General features: G+C 35.8%; 1 protein-coding gene across 3 annotated transcripts in view; it reads right to left on the bottom strand.

The window, feature by feature from the left end:
* Positions 1-20578, bottom strand: part of FNIP1 (folliculin interacting protein 1) — a 153853-nt gene that overhangs the window by 83744 nt on the left and 49531 nt on the right. For all 3 annotated transcript variants that reach the window (XM_019422097.2, XM_019422098.2, XM_019422099.2), the window contains exon 2: positions 3650-3776. In XM_019422097.2, coding sequence (XP_019277642.1) covers positions 3650-3776 — 127 coding nt within the window. The remainder of the gene's footprint in view (positions 1-3649; positions 3777-20578) is intronic.

Below are 20578 nucleotides of genomic sequence, written 5' to 3'. Positions count from 1 at the left end.
CACCAAACACTTCCTTCTCCCTCATCCCCCACATCCAGCCATTCTCCTAACAGCAGCAACTTAATTTTTTCACTGTATCTTTTAAACTGAGAGGTAACTGACATATAACATTATATTAGTTTCTGGTGTACAACATAATGATTTTTTTAGATACTGCAAAATTACCTCCACAATAAATCTAGTTAACATCCATCAATATACACAGTCACCAATTTTTTTTCGTGTGATGATAACTTTTACTCTTTTAACAACTTTCAAATACACAAGACAATATTTTTAAAGATAATCACCATTCTGGACATTACATCCCCATGACTTATTTTATAACTGGGAGTTTGTACCTTTTGACCCCTTTCACCCATTTTGCCCACTTCCCACCCTCTCCCTCTGGCAACCACTTCCTGTTATCTCTATTTAGGACTTTAATCTTTTTTTTGGGATTCTACATATAAGCAAAATCATAAAGTATTTATCTTTATCTGACTTATTTTACTTAGAATAATGCCCTCAAGATCTATCCATGCTGTCACAAATGGCAAAAGTATCTTCTATTTTATGGCTGTTAACACATTTTCTTTCATTCATCCAATGATGTAAACTTTGGTTGCTTTCATGTCTTGGCTATTGTATATAATGCTACAATAAACATAGGGTGCATTTATCTTTTTGAAGTGTTTTCACTGGGTAAATATGCAATAGCAGAATTGTTAGATAACATGGTAGTTCTATTTGTAATTTTTTAAGGATCCCCCTACTGTTTTCCATAGTGGCTACACCAATTTACATTCCCACAAACAGTTCACAAGAGTTCCGTTTTCTCTACACCCTCAACAACACTTGTTATTTTTTAAATTTTTTTAATCTTTATTTATTTTTGAGAGGGAGAGAGAGAGAAACAGCGTGAGCAGGGGAGGGGCAGACAGAGAAGGAGACACAGAATCGGAAGCAGGCTCCAGGCTCTAGGCTCTGAGCGGTCGGCAGCGAGCCTGACACGGGGCTCGAACTCACAAACTACAAGTTCATGACCAGAGTTGAAGTCGGACACTTAACCAACTGAACCAACCAGGCGCCCCTCTTGTCTTTTTAAAAATAGCCATTCTGACAAGTGTGAGACAATATCTCATTGTGGTTTTGATTTGCATTTCCCTGATGATTAATGATGCTGAGCACCTTTCCCTGTACTACTGGCCACTCGTATGTCTTCTTTGGAAAAATTCTATACAAATCTTGTGTCCGTTTCTTAATTGCACTGGTTTATTGTTTTTTCTGTTTTGTTTTTGTTTTTTGCTATTGAGTTCCTTATATTTTTTGGATTTTAACCCCTTATTGGATATAAGACTTGTAAATATTTTCTCCCATCAGTAGTCACTGCCCATGTTTTCTTTTAGGAGTTTTATGCTTCCAGGTCTTATGTTTAAGTCTTTAATCCATCTGGAGTCAGTTTTTGTGTACAGTGTTAGATAGTGGTCTAGTTTCATTCTTTTGTATGTGACTGTGCAGTTTTCCCAACATTTACTGAAGAGACCGTCCTTTCTCCCTTGTATATTCTTGGCTCCTTTGTCATAGAGTAATTGATTATATATGCATGGGTTTATATCTGGGCTCTCTACCAAAATGATTTTTTGAAATGTTAAAAAGATTCTGGTAGTGGCTTCCCTCTCCATTTAGAACTTAATCTAAATTTCTAACCCAGAGACTGATAAAGCCCTAAATACTCTGGCTCCTGCTGTCTTTCTCTCTCCAATTTCATCTCTAGCTACTTTACATACTACTTGCTATCAATCCAGACTGACATTCTTTTAGTTCCTTCAATTCACAAAGCTTCTAAGTCACTTTGTAGTCTGCATTTGCAAGTCCTTCTACCAGGAATATTCTTCCCCTATTCCATGCCTTGGGTTTCTTCAGATGTCAGCTGGAATTTCACTTCCTCAATGAGACCTCTTAATACCCCTACATCCAAAATGAGGAAAACTGGTTCCCTTCCTAGGGAATCTCATAAGCATTCTGTGTGTTTCATTCACAGCACTTAATCACAATTTGGTATTATTTATTTGTGTACTTATTTGTTCAGTGTCTACTTCCCCTAAAAGGATACCTTATTGTAGGTACCAAGGAGCAAAGACTGCTAAATCTCCAAGTGCCTAGTACTTATAAATCCTTAGTTATTTGCACAAATAAGCAGTATTTTAAGAACATTCTGCAATGCTCTTTTCAAATCAGATTGAAAAAAGTATCCAAAGAATGGCTAAAAAATCTAAACAAAGCACCATCTCCAGAAAACTGAGAAATGTGTTAGTAATTAGAAGGGACATTGTAAAACACGGCAATGAAATTAACTCAAAAATTAGTCAAGTTTCTATTATATGCCACTGTAGTGGATGCTGAGGATGCAGTTGTAAATAAAACAGACTATGGCCAATATATCAAATATTTTTAATAACACAAAATCTCAAATATAAACTCCTAAGTCTCAAGAAATGAGTATTTGTTGGCTTTAACAGACAATTCTAGGAAAAGCTTTCCCAAAGCATTTTGTTTCCAGCTATTTAGCAAAATGTTAGTGAAAATTATTAATTTAGAGGAAGGGAGAAAACACTGTTCCAGGGTTTGATTTCCACATTAGAGATGTACAGAATGAGTCTTTAGCAGTAGTAGAAGTAAAGATAATAGCAATCACCTAGGTTTTTGTGAAAATTCGTAATGGATGGGAAACCTCACTAAAATGGAGTCAGAGGGTTCAGCAGGAGTAGCGCTCATGCCCTAGCACTCATACCTAACTGCAGACTCAACAGGAAGAGACAGACTTGACCTTACAGGCACTTGACCCTGCATGAGGATGGTACTCCACTACTCCACCCAAGAAATAGACGCGTTGTTCCTCATTCGTCTCACCCCACCGCCACCCACGGGTAGCTCCACCAATGAGAAGCCACGACACTTCAAACTCCCCAGTTTACCCCAATGGACTTTTTGTTCTGAACCACCTTCCCAACTTACCCTTTTTCTCCTTAAAAAAGTATGTCTCTCCTTTGTTCCTTAGACTTACCTATGGTTTTGCTTCAGCTTATTTGTCCCGGAGTACAATTTTTTTTATTCCCAAATAAACCCACCTTTTGCTAGTAAAATAACTAGCATATCTATTTTTTTTAAGGTTAACATTTTCTAGGACAACCAAGTGAATGTCCATGTACTACTCTTAAACTAGTCATAATATATTTCAAAATATGACATCGAAAGTTAACAAAATAGGTGCTCTTTTTACGACTGTAGAGCAGAGGGAAATATCATGCACTAAGGGCTAGATTTAACATGCTTTGCTCCTTCAGACAAATAAATTCACCTCTCTAGGTCACACTTCTCACAACTGTAAGATGGGAGTTTGGACCAGATCCTCTATAAGGATCTCTGGAGCTCTAGTCATATCTCACAATACAATTATGTAGGAAAATAAATAATCAAATTAAAATGTTCTCTGGTGCTAGAATGATAATAAAGTTTTTCCTTTAAAATGTTTCAAAATCACAGCTCTAAATTTTTAAAATATGATAAAGATGTTTTGTAACGACAAAAGTGTCATAATTGAAATTTCACTCCTTCTTTCTTGAATTATAATATGTGACATTAAATTTCAACCAATAATGATGCTCACCGATACTGATATGTCCTCATTTTTTCTCTTAACACTGGAGTCAAACAAGACATTTCTCCCTCGTCTTTCACAGTCTTGATACACAATCAGTCGAATTTGGCTTGGATCAAACTCTGGCAAAGGCCAACTTCAAAGAAAAATAAAGATCCATTAGTTACTCTAATAAATACTCCACATAAATTCCTAGAAATAAAATCTATATAATAAAACCCTAAGCTGTGGTATTGCTATAGAATATATAGCAGTTCTTTCTATTAAATACCATCAGTTAGTTTAGGACTAAAAACTCATACGGCAATGACATTTTAGATTAAAAAGTAAAAACAAAAGTTCTAGGAAGTGTATATAAAATATAGTCATCCCATATGAATCTAAAAATGGTTAACTTAATAAAAATACATGGCTACACTTAATGTAATGAAAATACAAATTGTTTCATGGCATGGACCCAGGTGGCTTAATGCTAACCCACATTTTTAAACACTTTTATTCTGATTCTTTATATATAAATGTAAAAACAGAAACAGTTTTCAGATTAAGTAACAGCAGCTAATTACTTATAGAAACAATAACAAGTAAAAAAAAAATAAGGAATGACCAAATGCAGTTGAAATTCTCATATAAAGCTCGTGTGAATAAAAACTGGCTCAATTTCCTTAGAGAACAGTTTTTTATTTTACTTTATTTTACTATTTTATTTTATTTTATTTTATGTTTATTTTGAGAGAGACAGCATGTGCGCAAGTGGAGGTAGGGGCAGAGAGAGAGGAGAGAAAGAGAATACCAAGCAGGCTCTACACTGACAGGGCTCAAACTCACCAATTGTGAGATCATGACCCAAGCCAAAATCAAGTCAGACACTTAACCAACTGAGCCACTCAGGCACCCTGGCAAGTAGACTTTTTCTAAACTCCTATATCCAACTCTTTAGTTCCCATGTTCCTCTGATGAGCCTTTCCAATCAAGCTTTTTTGATGTTTTTAAAGTTTATTTATTTATTTTGAGAGAGAGACAGTGTGAGCAGTGGAGGGGCAGAGAAAGAGGGAAACTCTCAAACAGGCTTCACACTCAGCGCTGAGCCTGATGCAAGGCTCAATCCCAGAACCAGAAAATCATGACCTGAGTCGAAATCAAGAGTTAGACACTCAACCGAGCCCCCAGACACCCCTTAAAATATATATAATAGATAGACAAAATCTAGTAAAACTGATTTTTAGTTTTACTAGCAATTCCGTGCCATGCCATTACACAATAATCTTCATAACAGCACTGTTATGGAAACAATGCAAATGTTCATCAAGAGTAGAATGGATAAACATATTATCGTATACTCAGACTATGAATATATGTATATATTCAGACACAATAAATACAATGAATGAACTTCAACTATAGACAAAAACATAGATCACCCCTGAGTAAAAGAAATTAGACAATGATATGCTCACACAAAACACACACACACAGTTACTGTATTTTTCCATTTACACAAAGTTTAAATCAGGTTAAGTTTTACATACAGATGTGTATTTAGTTTTTAAAACTATAAGGAAAATGAAGGGATACCTTCAAAAGTTTGAGAGTGGTTACCTCTGGGGATAAGGCTGGAGGTGGTGGTGGTATAACCAGAAAGGTACACACCAGGTAGACTGGGCACTACGTTCTATTTTTAGACTGGACAGTGCTTACATCAATATTCACTCTAGAGCATTAAAAAAAGCCACTTCTTTGGTTTATGTATGTTTACATATGCATTCTTTGTCATAATTTAAAAAGATTAAAGAAATGAGTAGATAAGGGAAAAGAGAGAAAAAGAGAAAACAATGAACTGTATGGTAAAGATACCTGTCCAGTGAACTGAATACAATACACCTGATGGGACAGTTGCTAACTGCTATTCCAGGGGCTGTTTGTTGTTACTTAATGTCAGGATGAACGGTCAATTCCTCACAATCCATCAGTTACAACTCGTGACTGGGTCCCTTCACCTCCTTAAGAGAATCATAACGCTTAATGCATCTTAAATGACCCATAACCAGCAACATAAAATATCTTCATTCCAAATTCTTGACAGTAAATACAATTTTAATTTTCTCCTGTCTAATCCTTAGTAAACATCTGTATTAAGAACTGATTTACTGGGATGCCTGAGTGGTTCAGTCAGTTAAGCATCTGACTTTGGCTCAGGTCATGATCTCACGGTTCATGAGTTCGAGCCCGGCATCAGGCTCTGGACTGACAGCGCAGAGCCTGGAGCCTGCTTCAGATTCTGTGTCTCCCTCTGTCTGCCCCTCCGCTGCTTGCACTCTGTCTCTCGCATTGTTTCAAAAATAAATAAACGTTAAAAAAAATTTTTTTAATAAAAATAAAAAAAAAACTGATTTACCAAACTGTGGCTTGCTGTTATGCAAAGGAAACTATAAAAGAATACACACCAACATATAGGTAAGAGGAAAGAGGTCTTATGGAAACTAGAAAGAACATTTTCGAGAGGAAGAAGAAATACCAGGGCAGTCACTAAAAAGCACCCACTAGTTACAGAACAAAGAAGTCTGTGGGGACCATGGCAAGGACACTTCTAAGGAAGTTCAACAGATTGCAGAGGATTGAAGAATGAATAGGAACAGAGAAAATACCGAATTTAGGATAAGTGTCAAGGAAATAAAGACATGAAATCATGGAGGGTCAGCTTTTTTGTTATTAAAAAGGACACATGTGAACATATTTACATACTGATGACGATGAATATAAAGTGGAAGAGAGATGATGACGGATACAGCAAAGCCTCCAAAGAAGTAGAGTTGGATAGATATAGACTACAGGTGAAAGGATTCACATCAAACAGGAGAAAGGATAATCCATGCACTAGGATGGAAAGAAAGGAGGCAAAGATGGACATGCATATAGAAAGAACTGTAAATATAAAGGTAACATGTTGAGAAAATTCATTCTAAGAGCTCTAATTTCTTTGTAAAATAGATGAAGGGAAATAAAAGTTGTAAAATGCAGGAAAAGTAGAGAGTAAAATAGAGAAGAACAGTGATGTGGGAATGAAAACTATGATGACTAGGAAACATAAGGTTTCTGGGAAATTCAAGAAGTCTACATGATGTTCAAGACTATGAATATATACCTGCCACCAATTACACAGTTAAGTCATTTTTTCTAACAAACACTCCTATTCTTGAATTTGGATCAGATTGAGCCAAGGCAAGGATTATGATAGGGAGACAGGACAAAAACAAAGGGGAGCCTGGGAGATAGAACAAAACACTGACAAAAATATACCTGGAATGATGGACAGTGAAATCTAGGCTCGTTAGATAAGAAAGTGAGGAGGGGGGAAGCTAACAGATTAGAAGAAAATGAAGGCAGTGAGGTCAAAGTGCTGAAATAATATGAAGAGCTATGGGGGGAGGCAGGAAGACAAGGACTAGAAAACCATCATTATAGGGTAGAATACTAGACTTAAGACACTAGAGGTTTAAGATATTAACTATTAGAATGAATAGTTCATTCACTTATTCAATACAAATATGTGCCTACCAAGTGCCAAGCACTGGTTAGGGCAAGTTAGGTAAGAACCTGCTGTGGAAGCAAGAAACAGCAAGAGCAAAGTAAAAAAGAAATGGACATGGTAACTTCAGATAAATAGCTGATGAAATAAAGAAATCAAAACAAGCAATCAATAAACTGTGATAGAATGTGGTAGTAAGGAAATGCTATGTGAGTCAGTAAGGTATATTCATTTTTTTTAAGTGCATATCTGGATGAACTGTTCTGAAGAAAATGAAAACTTAGGCTTTGCTAGATGTAGAGTATTCCAACAGAGCTGGAATGAGCAGTGGCCACCATCTCATTCATCCAACACCCTGTGATCTCAAGATACACAAAGAATAAAATCTAAATTCCTTTGCTTAGATGTCAAAATGACCAAAATCCGGCCCTGATCTACCTTTCCAGATTTCCTTCATGTTACCCATAATATCAACACAATGATCTCAAAGGTGCAAAAACATACCACACAATTTCACAGTTCCATACCTTTGTATGAGTTACTACCTCCACCTGAAATATCCTCAACCACCTTGGCAAAACTCCCACTCATTCTTAAAGATCTAGCTTAAATGTCACCTCTGTGGAAGCTCTTTAGTAATTCCACCAGCAGGGTTAGCTGTTGACTTCTGAGATTACAATGACTTTAGATTAGAAATCTAATAATATTTTCCACACTGTACTTTTTATCTGTTCACATTTTCTTCCACTAGAAAGAGAGATCTCCATAGGGAAAGCTTACTTACCTTTGTTTAGTTTTGGGGGTTTTTTTTGTTTATTTATTTATTTTGAGAGAGAAAGGGACAGCACAAGTGGGGGAGCGGCAGAGACAGAGGGAGGGAAAGAATCCCAAACAGGCTCCATGTTGCCAGCACAGAGCCCAACTTGGGGCTCAGACTCACAAAACCATGAGATCATGACCTGAGCTGAAACCAAGAGTCAGACACAACCTACTGAGCCACCCAGGAACCCCTCATCTTTGAATTCCTAGATCCAAGCACATTAAATAAGTAAAACAACATAATCTCAAGAAACCGGTCAGTTAAGCATCCAGCTCTTGATCTCAGCTCAGCTCAGGTCATAATCTCACAGTTCTTGAGTTCGAGCCCTACAATGGGATGTGTGCTGATGGTGCAGAGCCTGCTTGAGATTCTGTCTCTCCTTTTCTCTGCCCCTCCCTCGCTTGTGCTCTCTCTCTCTCTCTCTCAAAATAAATAAACTTGAATAAATAAATAAATAAGTAAATAATGAAAGATTGATAAAACAAAATGTAAAACCTGCATATCAAAAGAGAGTTAAAAAAAAAAAAAGCCAGCCATAAACTGGAAGAAAGTATTGCAAATGTATATAACTGAGGAAAGAATTTGTTTGTTTTTTGTTTTTTTTTTTATTTATTTATTTATTTTTTTTTAATATATGAAATTTACTGTCAAATTGGTTTCCATACAACACCCAGTGCTCATCCCAAAAGGTGCCCTCCTCAATACCCACCACCCACCCTGCCCTCCCTCCCACCCCCCATCAACCCTCAGTTTGTTCTCAGTTTTTAACAGTCTCTTATGCTTTGGCTCTCTCCCACTCTAACCTTTTTTTTTTTTTTTTTCCTTCCCCAACTGAGGAAAGGATTTGTATACAAAGAACTCCTATAAAGCAATAAAATAATCCAATTTTAAAATGGGATCAAAAGACTGGAGCATTTTACATAAGTATGTATGTGAATAATGAATGATCAAAAGCACATGGAAAAGATGCTATCAGTACCAATCATTAGAGAAATGCAACTTAGAAGCCTCCACAGCTACTAAAATAGCTAATATTAAAAGGACTAATATACCAGTTGATGGTAAGAATACGAAGCACTTGGAATTCTCATACACTGTTAGTAAGAGCACAAAAGGAGACAACCATTTGGTAAAATTACTTGGCAGCTATGACCCAGCAATTATTCTCATAGTACTTGACAAGAGAAATAAAAATTTATGTTCCCAGAAATGCCCCCTCCAGTTTTATTCATCATAGCAAAAAAACTGGGAATAGCCTAAATGATCATTAATGGGAGAATGGATAAACAACCTAGAATGTACATTTCTAAAATGAAATACCACTCCAAAATAATGAGCAATGAGCCACTGATAACACAGTAACATAGATGAACCCTAAAAACATTGTTAAGTGAAAAAATCCAGACACAGAAGCATACATATTGTTGTTGTTGTTTTTTAACATTTATTTATTTTTGAGAAGCAGAGACAGAGCATGAGCAGGGGAGGGGCAGAGAGAGGAGACAAAATCTGAAGCAGGCCCCAGGCTCTGAGCAATCAGCATAGAGTCCGATATGGGGCGCAAACTTACAAGCCAAGAGATCATGTCCTGAGCCAAGTGAGCCACCCAGGTGCTCCAGAAGCATACATACATATTGTTAATTTCATGTATATGTAGTTCTAGAACAGATAAAACTCATCCATGCTGAGAGAAACCCAAACAGTGGTTGGTCAGAGGTGGAGGGAGCAAGGGGGAATGGACTAGAAAAGTGCATGAAGGAACTTTACGGAGTAACTGAAATATTCTAGATCTTGATTGGGGTTTTAGTTAAACAGGTATATGTATACATTTTTCAAAATTAATCACATTATACACTTAGAATTATGTGCATTTTATGTAAATTTTTAAAAAGAGGATTAAAAAATAATAAAAATAAATTTGAAAATTAAAGAGGATTGTAGGGAGAAAAAACAACACTGTATGTAACCAAACTATGTATTTACATTACAGACTTCTCATTAAAACAGAGATATTAAACATTTACCACACTAAAAGCACAATGCCAGGTGCTGGGAATATATCTGTTGTCACATTCTTTTATCTATATATTCTTTCACTGACTTAAAAGCATTCATTAAGCATGAAAGGAAAAGATAACTATACCATGAGAAGGTTCATAGTCTAATAGAAAAATAATCAATTTATCAATCTGATATAGTCTATGAGGCAAACTTCTAAGTGCATTACATGTGTTGATTCATTTAATCTTCACAACATTAATTCATTTGATCTTCGTAACAACTCTATTCCTATTTTATAGGTAAGAAAACTAAGGCAGGGAGAGATTAAGTAACTTGCCCAAAATGACATAGCTACCTACTAAAAATAGCAATGCTGGGTTTAGATTCCAAGTAGTATGTCTGTGGAGTACAGGATCTTAACGATTATTCTGTACTATAGATTAAGCAGGAAGTACTACTTAAAGCTAACCATTCTCTTCACTGAAAGAAGAAAACAGCATGTGTTGTAATTCTTAGTGACTGTAGCTCAGGAGCGTGCAGTGAAGCAACAAGCAAACTACAAAGGCAGGCTGGAGCCAGATCACTCAGAAGCACTTCACAGAAACAGAAACACAAAAGAACCTGATCATTCAGGCAGTGAGTAAACAAGGGTGTCAAACAGGTGAAAAGATCATTTGTGCATTTCAGAAAATCACATTGACAGAAAATCACATTGGGAAGTGACTAGAATGGGAGGTCTAGAGGTAAGATAAACTCAACAAAACAACAACACTGAAGACAGAAAGAAAGGGACAGTTAGTTATTATTTAGGAGACAGACATGACCTGAGAGACTGTATATGAAGAGTGAGGAAAGAGGATGGCTGACTCTCAGGTTTCCAATTTGATGAAAACAGGTATCATTAACCAAGGTGGAGAATACAGGGGGAAAGCAAGTTTGGGATAAGGGCATAAACAGACTGAGTTTGGAGAGTCTGAAACACAGATGCAGAAAAGTGTTCAAGAGACTGATGAAAAAATGGTCTGGAGCGTAGGAAGAAAGCTGAGACTAGAGTTTTGGACAAAGGAATTACTGACACGTGTTGGTACTGAAATTATTCAGGAAGAACATATTAGTTGAAAAGAGAAAACAAAGTGAAGGACCAATAAACTAGAATTTTAGGACACGGCAATAATTAAAGGACAGGTAGAAAAGAAGCAGAGAAGCCAGGGAAGATCAGTAAAGACAGACCACTAGAGAGAAAAGAGAAAACCCATGGTAAGAGGTTATTTTGAAAGTCAAGGAAGATCTAAAAAAAAAAAAAAAAAAAAAAAGGAAAAAAAAAGTCAAGAATATTAAGATAAAGGAATACTGTACAGTACCAAAAGCCAAATTTATAAAGGCTGAAAGTGCCCATGGGATTTGTCAATTTGGGGGTCTTTGGTACTCTGGCAAGAACGCTTTCAGTGGAAAAGTGCGATGGGGTGGGGGTAATCACACAGCAATGGCAATGGAATGCAGGGAAAAGAGCTGAGACAATTAAGATAGTAAGTATGTGTGCTATTTGCAAAGGTTTCCCTGTGAAAAGGGAAGAGACAGGAATAACGTGCCCATATAATTCACCACATACACTGCAGAGTTTTAAATGTAAAGGAAGACGCTAAACACACAGGAGTAAACGGAGATTATCTTGGCAACCAAAGTCTATAGTCACCCCAAACAGGTAGGTGAAGTAGGGGCACCTGGGTGGCTCAGTCGGTTGAGCGTCTGACTTCGGCTCAGGTCATAATCTCACAGTTTGCAGGTTCGAGCCCCGCATCAGGCTCTGTGCTGACCGCTTGCTCAAAGCCTGGAGCCTGCTTCGGATGATGTGTCTCCTTCTCTCTATGCCCCTCCCCTGTTCGCGCTTTGTCTCACTCTGTTTCTCAAAAATAAACAAATGTAAAAAAAAAAATTAAAAAAAAAAGAAAAAGAGGTGAAGCTACAAGAGGCTTTTTTTTAAAGAAAAAAATGTAGACAGATCTTCATATATCTTTTATACACATATATATTCTTTTATCTATCTTTATATCTAAAAAGGGTATACACCTAAATGTATGTATTTCCAAATTTATGAGAAGGTAGCAGAGAAACAGTTTAAAAAAGCAACCAGAGAAAACTGTTGGACTAAGATTCCAAACAAATTAGGACACAGTATCCTGGGTAAGGCTAATGAACTACAAAGTACACTTACTGAGGCAAGAAAAAAAGGATCTACAAATGAAAATTACTGCAGATAGGTTTTCAGGTTGAAGAGACTAGAAACTAAGCATTTATACTGATCACTTCTGTTTTTTCTAAAAAGTAGAAGTCAAGCACGTACCTAAATATATATGAGATAGATGTGTGGCCTGAACTGGGGTATAGGGTTTGAGAGATAAAGGTCTGACAAAGCCATCAAAAAAAAAAAAAAAAGAAAGAAAGAAAGAAAAAAAAAGCAGGGGGTGGGGTGGGGTGGGGTAGTGCTAACCTAAGAAAAGCATAAGCCAAAGCACTATCAAGCCAGCTGAGCTAAAAACTATAAATCTGTGATAGGACTAATTTTTTCAACTATCACAAGTGAACCTAGGTACGGAAGGGGCAAAAGTAGACAATGGATTTAACAGGAAATCTTCTGAGTAGCTGCAATGGAAAACCAGGGGCAAGGCTGTTAAGAGTGATATTGAGAAAGAAATTCTGGACACATGGTCAGGATGGAGGTGATAGAAGGAAAACAAACAAAAAGCAAACAAACAAACAAACAAAAAAACAGTAGTCTCAATGAAGTTAGAGAGCAAATTTATATGAGAGATCAAAGGATACGAAGTTGTGGTCAGAATAGGAGCATCCCAAAAAGAGAGTATAGTCAGTTCATACTTACGCTCAAGGCATAGCTAAGAACAGATCAAGGTAGAGAGTAGGAGAAAGAGTAAGAGGAGGTACTGTGAAGCCAGAATGTTAGATGTGTGGGTTGCCCAAGATGATGGTGCAAAGTGATCGGGAAAGAAACGCTATCACCTAAATGTCAAAGTTCTTGAAGAATACCAGGGAGCCATCTGGTAGAAGGTCAGCAGTGGATGCCATCAACAAAATAGAGCAAAGTGTGTTCTTATGGCAAAGGCCTCAGAAAAGAAGAGGTTTTCATGAGAGGACAAGAACAATCTGCCAGCAATAATACGGGCCAAGTTCCTACAGCCAGTATTGGGTAGTGTGTGGAAAAATAAACATCCCATACTGAAAGGGCAAAAGGAGGAATTATGACCCATGATAACAAAAATGTGGAGAAATTGCAAAGAAAATGAAAACACAAAGAAGGAATTCTAAATGGTGCAGAGAAAAAGCAGCATAGGCATTAATGGATGGGGAAGGGAATGATGGGGACATGAAGAAGGCTCAAAACCTGCAGGGCTCAGAGTGTGGGATACGCCTGAATAAGAAGAGAGATGTAAATAACACAGCTTTATATTTAAATAGAAATCTTGTGTGAAGTTGTTTTGACAACAGAAGGTCTTACAGTCATTCACTGTTTAAAAAAAAAAAGTCTGATCAAGTTATCTGGAATGAGGGGCACCTACTTGGCTCAGCTGGTGAGCCTCTCTGACTTTGGCTCTTAAGTCATGATCTCACAGTTCATGAGGTCCAGCCCCACAATGGGCTCTGTGTTGACAGCTCTGACTCTGGAGCCTGCTTTGAATTCTGTGTCTCCCTCTCTTTCTCTGCCCCTCCCCGACTCGTGCTATTCCTGTCTCTCAAAAATAGGTAAACGTTGAAAAAAAAAATTTTTTTTAACTTATCTGGAAAGAGATGGGGCGCCTGGGTGGCTCAGTCAGTTGAGCATCCGACTTTGGCTCAGGTCATGATCTCACAGTTTGTGGGTTCGAGCCCCACATCAGGCTCTGTGCTGACAGCTTGCTCAGAGCCTGCAGCCTGCTTCAGATTCTGTGTCTCCTTCTCTCTCTCTGCCCCTCCCCCGTTCATGCTCTGTCTCTGTCTCTCAAAAATAAATAAATGTTAAAAAAAATTTTTTTAAGTTATCTGGAAAGAGATCTGTGACTTAGAAGACTAAATACCTGAAATGGAGAGGGTTTACCGACAGAGTTATGATTTCCCTTATCCTATAATGGAAACAAGTTGTGAATCCTGAAATTTATAGACACGTCAAACTGAAATTGACTAAATTGATCTGTTACCAAAAAGGTGCCTGACGAATTAATTCTATTTGAAATATACTTGAAGAACATATTAAATACGATAACCCCAAAGTGACTCCTTTAATAGGCAAATAATTGTAAACAGTTAACAGTAATCTTAAATTTATTCAGTTTTCAAATGAAAAATAAAAGAGAAGCATAAATGACCTACCTAACATCACTATTCTGGTGAGGCTATCTGGTCTCCCCCATTCCATTCACACCCACCTCTATCTTCCACTGGCATTCACTTCTACTCAGCATGGAAACAGTATGGCATGATCCTTTATTATACCAAAACCTAATCTTTGATATCTAATCGACTATGCTTTCTACTTCACCTTGTTGCCTCTTTTTATCAAAATTTAACTGAAGACATAACTAAGTCAAATCATTAACAGTGATAAGCACACCATTCACAAAAGTTATCTGTAACTTTTGCTATAGCAAAACTTTCCTCAGTATTAGGCTACTGTGTTCAACTTAATATTAATTTAAACATTAGTAAGAAAACTACTCGATAAACCACAAACTATTTTAAGACTCTACACAGATGTTATTTATAGTTTATGTTAGCTTATCTGCTCTGCAAGTTTTTTATCTAACACTTTCAAAGAATGCTAACAGAAAATAAACATGCTAGAAGAGGCTAGAAGAGGTCCCTTAACACAATGACACTGCTAAATCATGCATTCTCGATGGGAGCAAGATGGCTTCCCAAGAGGAGACAAAACAATCTTAAAGGCTCCTTAGGGGGGGAACAATAAAGGTAAAAAAAAAAAGATTGAGAAACATCAGGCTAAATGTTAGTTTGTATCTCAACACATTTAATGATTGTCATACTTAGATGTAATATCTAAATATTTTACTTTTTCTTTTCTATTTGACCAATTCTTTTGCCTCAACAACTAAATTTCATGCACTTGTAGATAAACACCACCTAGTCTTCTCTTCCTCTACTCCTACTTACATTTCATCATCCAGATATTTTCACTTTTTCTTAAAATCAAAGGGTCTGGAATAATCTCTTACTATAGAGTATATGTATCAGACATGATAAGTTCATTTATTCAATAATCATTTGCAATGCCTACTATGGAAATGGTACTGTTAGTTGTTCTTTCCTGGGCCTTATCCATCAATGTTGTCTCACTGAAATGGAAACATGGATGGTGATACAAACTAACACTGAGCAACAATTAAAATCTTACGCTCTTACAAGACATAGAGAGAGAAGGGAGCCTATACATGAGGAATTAGAGAAATTGCCCCCAAAACTAGCAAACATTCTGAGTTTGGTTTAAAAAAAAAAAAAAAAAAAAAAAAGAATTGCTGTAGAAAGAAGTGAAGAATGGATGAAGGGAAGGAGGGAGAAAGAGAAGAATGCTAAACTAGGCTACAAAAGATAATCAAAAATCTTTCTCAACATAACAACGTGGCAAGAAGTGGTCACCATCAGAACCCCAAAGCACAATAGCCAAAAAGCACCATATTCAATTAAGAGAAAGATATTCTGTACATGGAACAGGTGACCTGAGTTTTTGAAAACCTGTAGACAGATTGTGCTTTACAGAAGTCTGCTGCCAATTAGTCAACGTTCAATAAAATAACATTCACCATTCCCTCTAAAACACAGTGACCAGCAAAGAACTGGCAACTGAATGCATATTTAGGTCTTAAGCTAAAAATAAAATGTCACAACAAGTATAGTTTTTTAAATTCCTCACTCCAATTAACTTTTTCTTTTAATCTGGAAGTTCCAACTATATCAGATAACAGAGCACCTTATTTTCCTTTCGATATATATTTACTGTGAATTAAAAAAAATAACAATAGTGAACATATGGGTCTGTATAAGCAATTCCCAATAATTTCTAGTAAAAGGACACAATTTTAATATTTTAAAAAATTTGGTATCCAGTAACTGAGAAAATATGACTAAAGGCTACTATGAACTCAGTACAGTATTAATCAAAAGAACATCTATATACTTGTGAAAAATGAAACTATATATTCAACAGTTATTTATTCAGTTTACAGATAGTTTATATAAAATGTGTTTATAAAGTCAAGGATCTAATTCAATAAATCTACTACAACTCAGGGGTTGAAACCCCTAATATCAGGATATATACAAAAATTAAACAAATCACATACAGGATTACAGGAACCATAAAATACATGTGAAAATTACACTGTACAAAGTTTTAAAAGTATGGAAAAAAGATAAAATATAAATCACCGTCAGAGTATCACTGCATTTCTGCTAGGAGTCACACATTAAAGAATTGTTTAAAGTACATTTTCTTAAGAAAGTAGGATTATCAGTAATAAGGCATCATTATTATACAAATTCTGCTTTTCAAGAGAATTTAAAAAAAAATTTTTTTAATGTTTGTTTATTTTAGAGAGAGAGAGACAGAGAGAGCACTAGCAGGGAAGGGGCAGAGAGAGGCGGTGGGAGGGGAGACACAGAATCTGAAGCAGGCTCCAGGCTCTGAGCTGTCAGCACAGAGCCTGACACAGGGCTCGAACTCATGAGCTATGAGAACAAGACCTAAGCTGAAGTCTGACACTAACCGAGTGAGCCACCCAGCCGCTCCACTTTTCAGTACAATTTAAACTCATTTTGTAAACAGTGAAAATTCCTCCCACATTGATAACTTGCTAATCACAAATTTTAGTTTATATATTATTTTGGTTTTTCTTGTTTCAGTTTCTTACTAAGTACTATGAGATGATGAGAGAGATAAGGAATATAATGTACCTTCAATTAATTTCCTTAACAAGCAAGTGAATGAATGGCTGTATCAGAAAGTACCATTTCAAGAAGCTATTTTTTTTTTAATTCTAATATAGTTAACACAGAGTGTTAATTAGTTTCAGGTGTACAATATAGCAATTCAACAATTCCAAACAACACCCAGTGCTCATTACAAGTGCACTCCTTAATCCCCATCACCTATTTCACCCAGGAAATTGTATGGGTTTTTTTTTAAATTTTTTTTTTTTAATGTTTATTTATTTTTGAGACAGAGAGAGACAGAGCCATGAACGGGGGAGGGTCAGAGAGAGGGAGACACAGAATCCGAAACAGGCTCCAGGCTCTGAGCTGTCAGCACAGAGCCCGATGTGGGGCTTGAACTCACGGACCGTGAGATCATGACCTGAGCTGAAGTCGGACGCTTAACCAACCAAGCCACGCAGGCACCCCGGAAATTGTATGTTTCTAACTATTTCTCTTTCTAAGAAATTGAAATTCTCTAACCTGACAGAAAAATAATCCCATGATTTATATGTTAATCTCAGTTCAAAGAAATCAGTTATCAGTTTAGGCCTTTTCCTATCCAAAAAAATCTTAATTTTTATATAAGCTGTTTATATCCAAGTATTTCTCTCCAATTATGTTTTAGTAAACTAAAAATTATAGTAACACTAGATAACCTTTAATCTGTTTATCTTATCATTGAAGTCACAATGAATTCAATTATACCTAGAATATTGATGAAATCCTAATGTTGTCATTTACATTTTAATGAAAAGTATAGTCAGCTAATTGGCTGTAGGGTTACTATTATTTTATCAAACTAGGCATTTACTAGTTTGTGAAAAATAATATAAAAATATATACTATATATAAAGTAAAATATATATTTTATATGTAACATAAAGTAAAAATATAAATATTACTATGCATAAAGTAAAAATATAACCAGTTACCAGCATTAAAGATCCCCAAATCCATTTATACCTACCCGCTAATCTAACATGTATAAAGTCACATACATGAAGTTAAAATTTTACAAAAAGTATTTCAAAGTAAACAAATTAATAACCTACAATATAAATTCTTGTTGAAATGGAACTCAGCAAGAGTAAATTTCTATAAGAGGATAGCATATATCACATCTACTGTAAGAGTTCCTTAATATTTTTCAGCATCACATACGCCTAATTGAAATATACCTGACTTAGGTGGTTTTTAACTCTCTGACATTAATCTGTATACCTGAGAAATTAAGAACCCGTAGTGGAACCCCAAAAGAATGTTAAAATGAGTTACATAATTCAAAGGGCCAGTATCCAAGTTGTTAACTGAGTTACACATATTGAAAAAATACTTTAAAACTTCATAGTAGGATTCATTTAAAATATAAAAACAATGTACCTTAGTCTAAATTCACTGCTAATTCAGATTATTTAACTCCAGTCATAAATGACTAATTGGGACACGTAAGATGTTCAGAGCATAAAAAACATTACCAGAAAACTTCAGCCCCATGTCATTAAAATTAAAGAATAATATTAACTATAAAAATAATAAAATTATAAAAAATAGATTATGATTAATAATACACTATCAATTTTAATTTAAATTTTACTTATATATGTATATGAAATACAAACACAACAGCAAACTGCTTTCCAAATATCTGTAATAATTGCTCCTATGTAAACATGAGAAACAAGAGCAGTGAATGACAGAGTAAGACACATATACACCAATGATCAATATACAGTACTTATAAATTATACATTTAAAATAATGAAAACCATCTGCTTAAAACATTCTCAAGAAGTCCTTCTAATTAAATTTATCATCACAATTTTAATCTACTTTTCATAAAATAAGTATAGCTAAAAGTCTCAGCATTTAAATTTTTGCTTCAGATATTTTGAAGCAAACTTATCACCAAATTTATAACTAGATTTAGGATGACTCTGAGGTACAACATTTGAAAATAACATCTGAAGTTAAACTGTACATTAGTGGCATTTCTGTTTCTCTTACACAGTTCCACTTTTCAAAATCCCTAAAAACTCCAGTTATGCACAACTGCCAACTCAGGTTAATAATAGCAATGAACCATATTCATTTGAAACCACAAGACTGTCAGGTGACATACCAAGAAGTCTGAATTTAACTCAAATAAAAGCTTCTCCATGCTGCAATGAAAAAGGCTTAATCCTAGCAACAGAACCATGCGCGAATGAGAGTCTTTGGGAAATCTATTGCCCATGACAAAAGTCTATTTTTGCATAAGTCTCCAACTTTTCAGTCCTACCATTTCACAACTAGGATCCTATTCTTTTGTTGCACTGAAGACTCTGAGATTTTTAGAGAAGCATATTATGACTACATTTCAATTCCTTTATGTCTTCTATAAATACATAATTAAAGAAAATCAACCTAAGTATTGTGTCAACTAAGTGCTTCCCTGGCAGCTGCTGCAGCCTAGGAATGCCGATTTTAAGGGCGCTTTAACTCCACAATAGCTGGTCTGCACAGAGGCAACCATGGCTAGTTTCCAGCAATTCAACAATCCCCATCTATAAGGAACTTAGGCTAATCTAATAAACAAGAAAACAGAATAGCTCCTTTTTAACTTCTCTGTGTCCCAACTCTGCCATTTCAGACAAGCACACACACACATTCTTGGAAGCCACACCAAGCTTATATTCTACCCAGATGACAAGCAACTGGAAAAGCAAGCCCTGATGATCACAGCAGCGGTCACATGTAAACTGGCTCATTAATCTGAACGCCGTGTTGAATTCAGACAGACAAGTCTAGCACAAAATATGACCTCTGAATTTATAAAGTTTATATTTATAAGATTATTCATTTAAAATATAAAAATAAAAATATATTTTTTATATACTTCAATAAAACTACCATGTCACATTACTTGGTTGGTTTTGAAATAGAGATATTTCAGCTTGCTTTAAAAAGTCTTTCACCGGGTTTGTATTTTAACATATATAAGCATGTTCTTTCAGAAAAAGCAAAGAGACCATCTGTGTATTATGCTGATATGACTACTGCAGTAACACAAATGCCTTAATACAATAAGCTATTAATCCACAACCTAATGGGCAATATGCTAAGACCAAGAATCATTCCCCACATCTAACATGGCAGAAACAAAAGAACAGGCTCTCAATCAGCCTAACTTAGATTTAAATCTCAACTCTGCCACATAGGGGCTGAATGTGATCTTAGAAAATGCCTTAACTTCTCTGGTCCTCAGAATGCCCATCTGTAAGACAGGACTATCTCTATGATTAGTACAGGCATTGTGTTTTATCTCTTTAACACTTAAAACAGTGTGCCACACATATCTAGAATTCAGTTACATTTGCTAAATTACTAACACGCTGCTAGAACTACCTGTCTCTTCCAAGTACATTGCTTTTTTGTCTCGACTGTAAAGACTCTAACTTTTCTTTATTTTAATTGTAATACTTTATAATTAATTCTAACAATCCTGGTACTTGTGGAGATATATAAATATCTGCCACAGTGGTACTAGCAATTTCTCCACAATTCATTAGGCAGAAACCTAAAGTCCATCTTTCATCTTTGGGGGCATGGGACAGATGAGTAATTTCTGTATCATCTG

Source organism: Panthera pardus, unplaced genomic scaffold, assembly GCF_024362965.1.
Source record: "Panthera pardus isolate Hobbes unplaced genomic scaffold, ASM2436296v1 HiC_scaffold_2, whole genome shotgun sequence".
NCBI lineage: Eukaryota > Metazoa > Chordata > Mammalia > Carnivora > Felidae > Panthera > Panthera pardus.
Note: the sequence above shows the minus strand (reverse complement) of the source record. Positions and strands in the feature narration are given on the sequence as shown.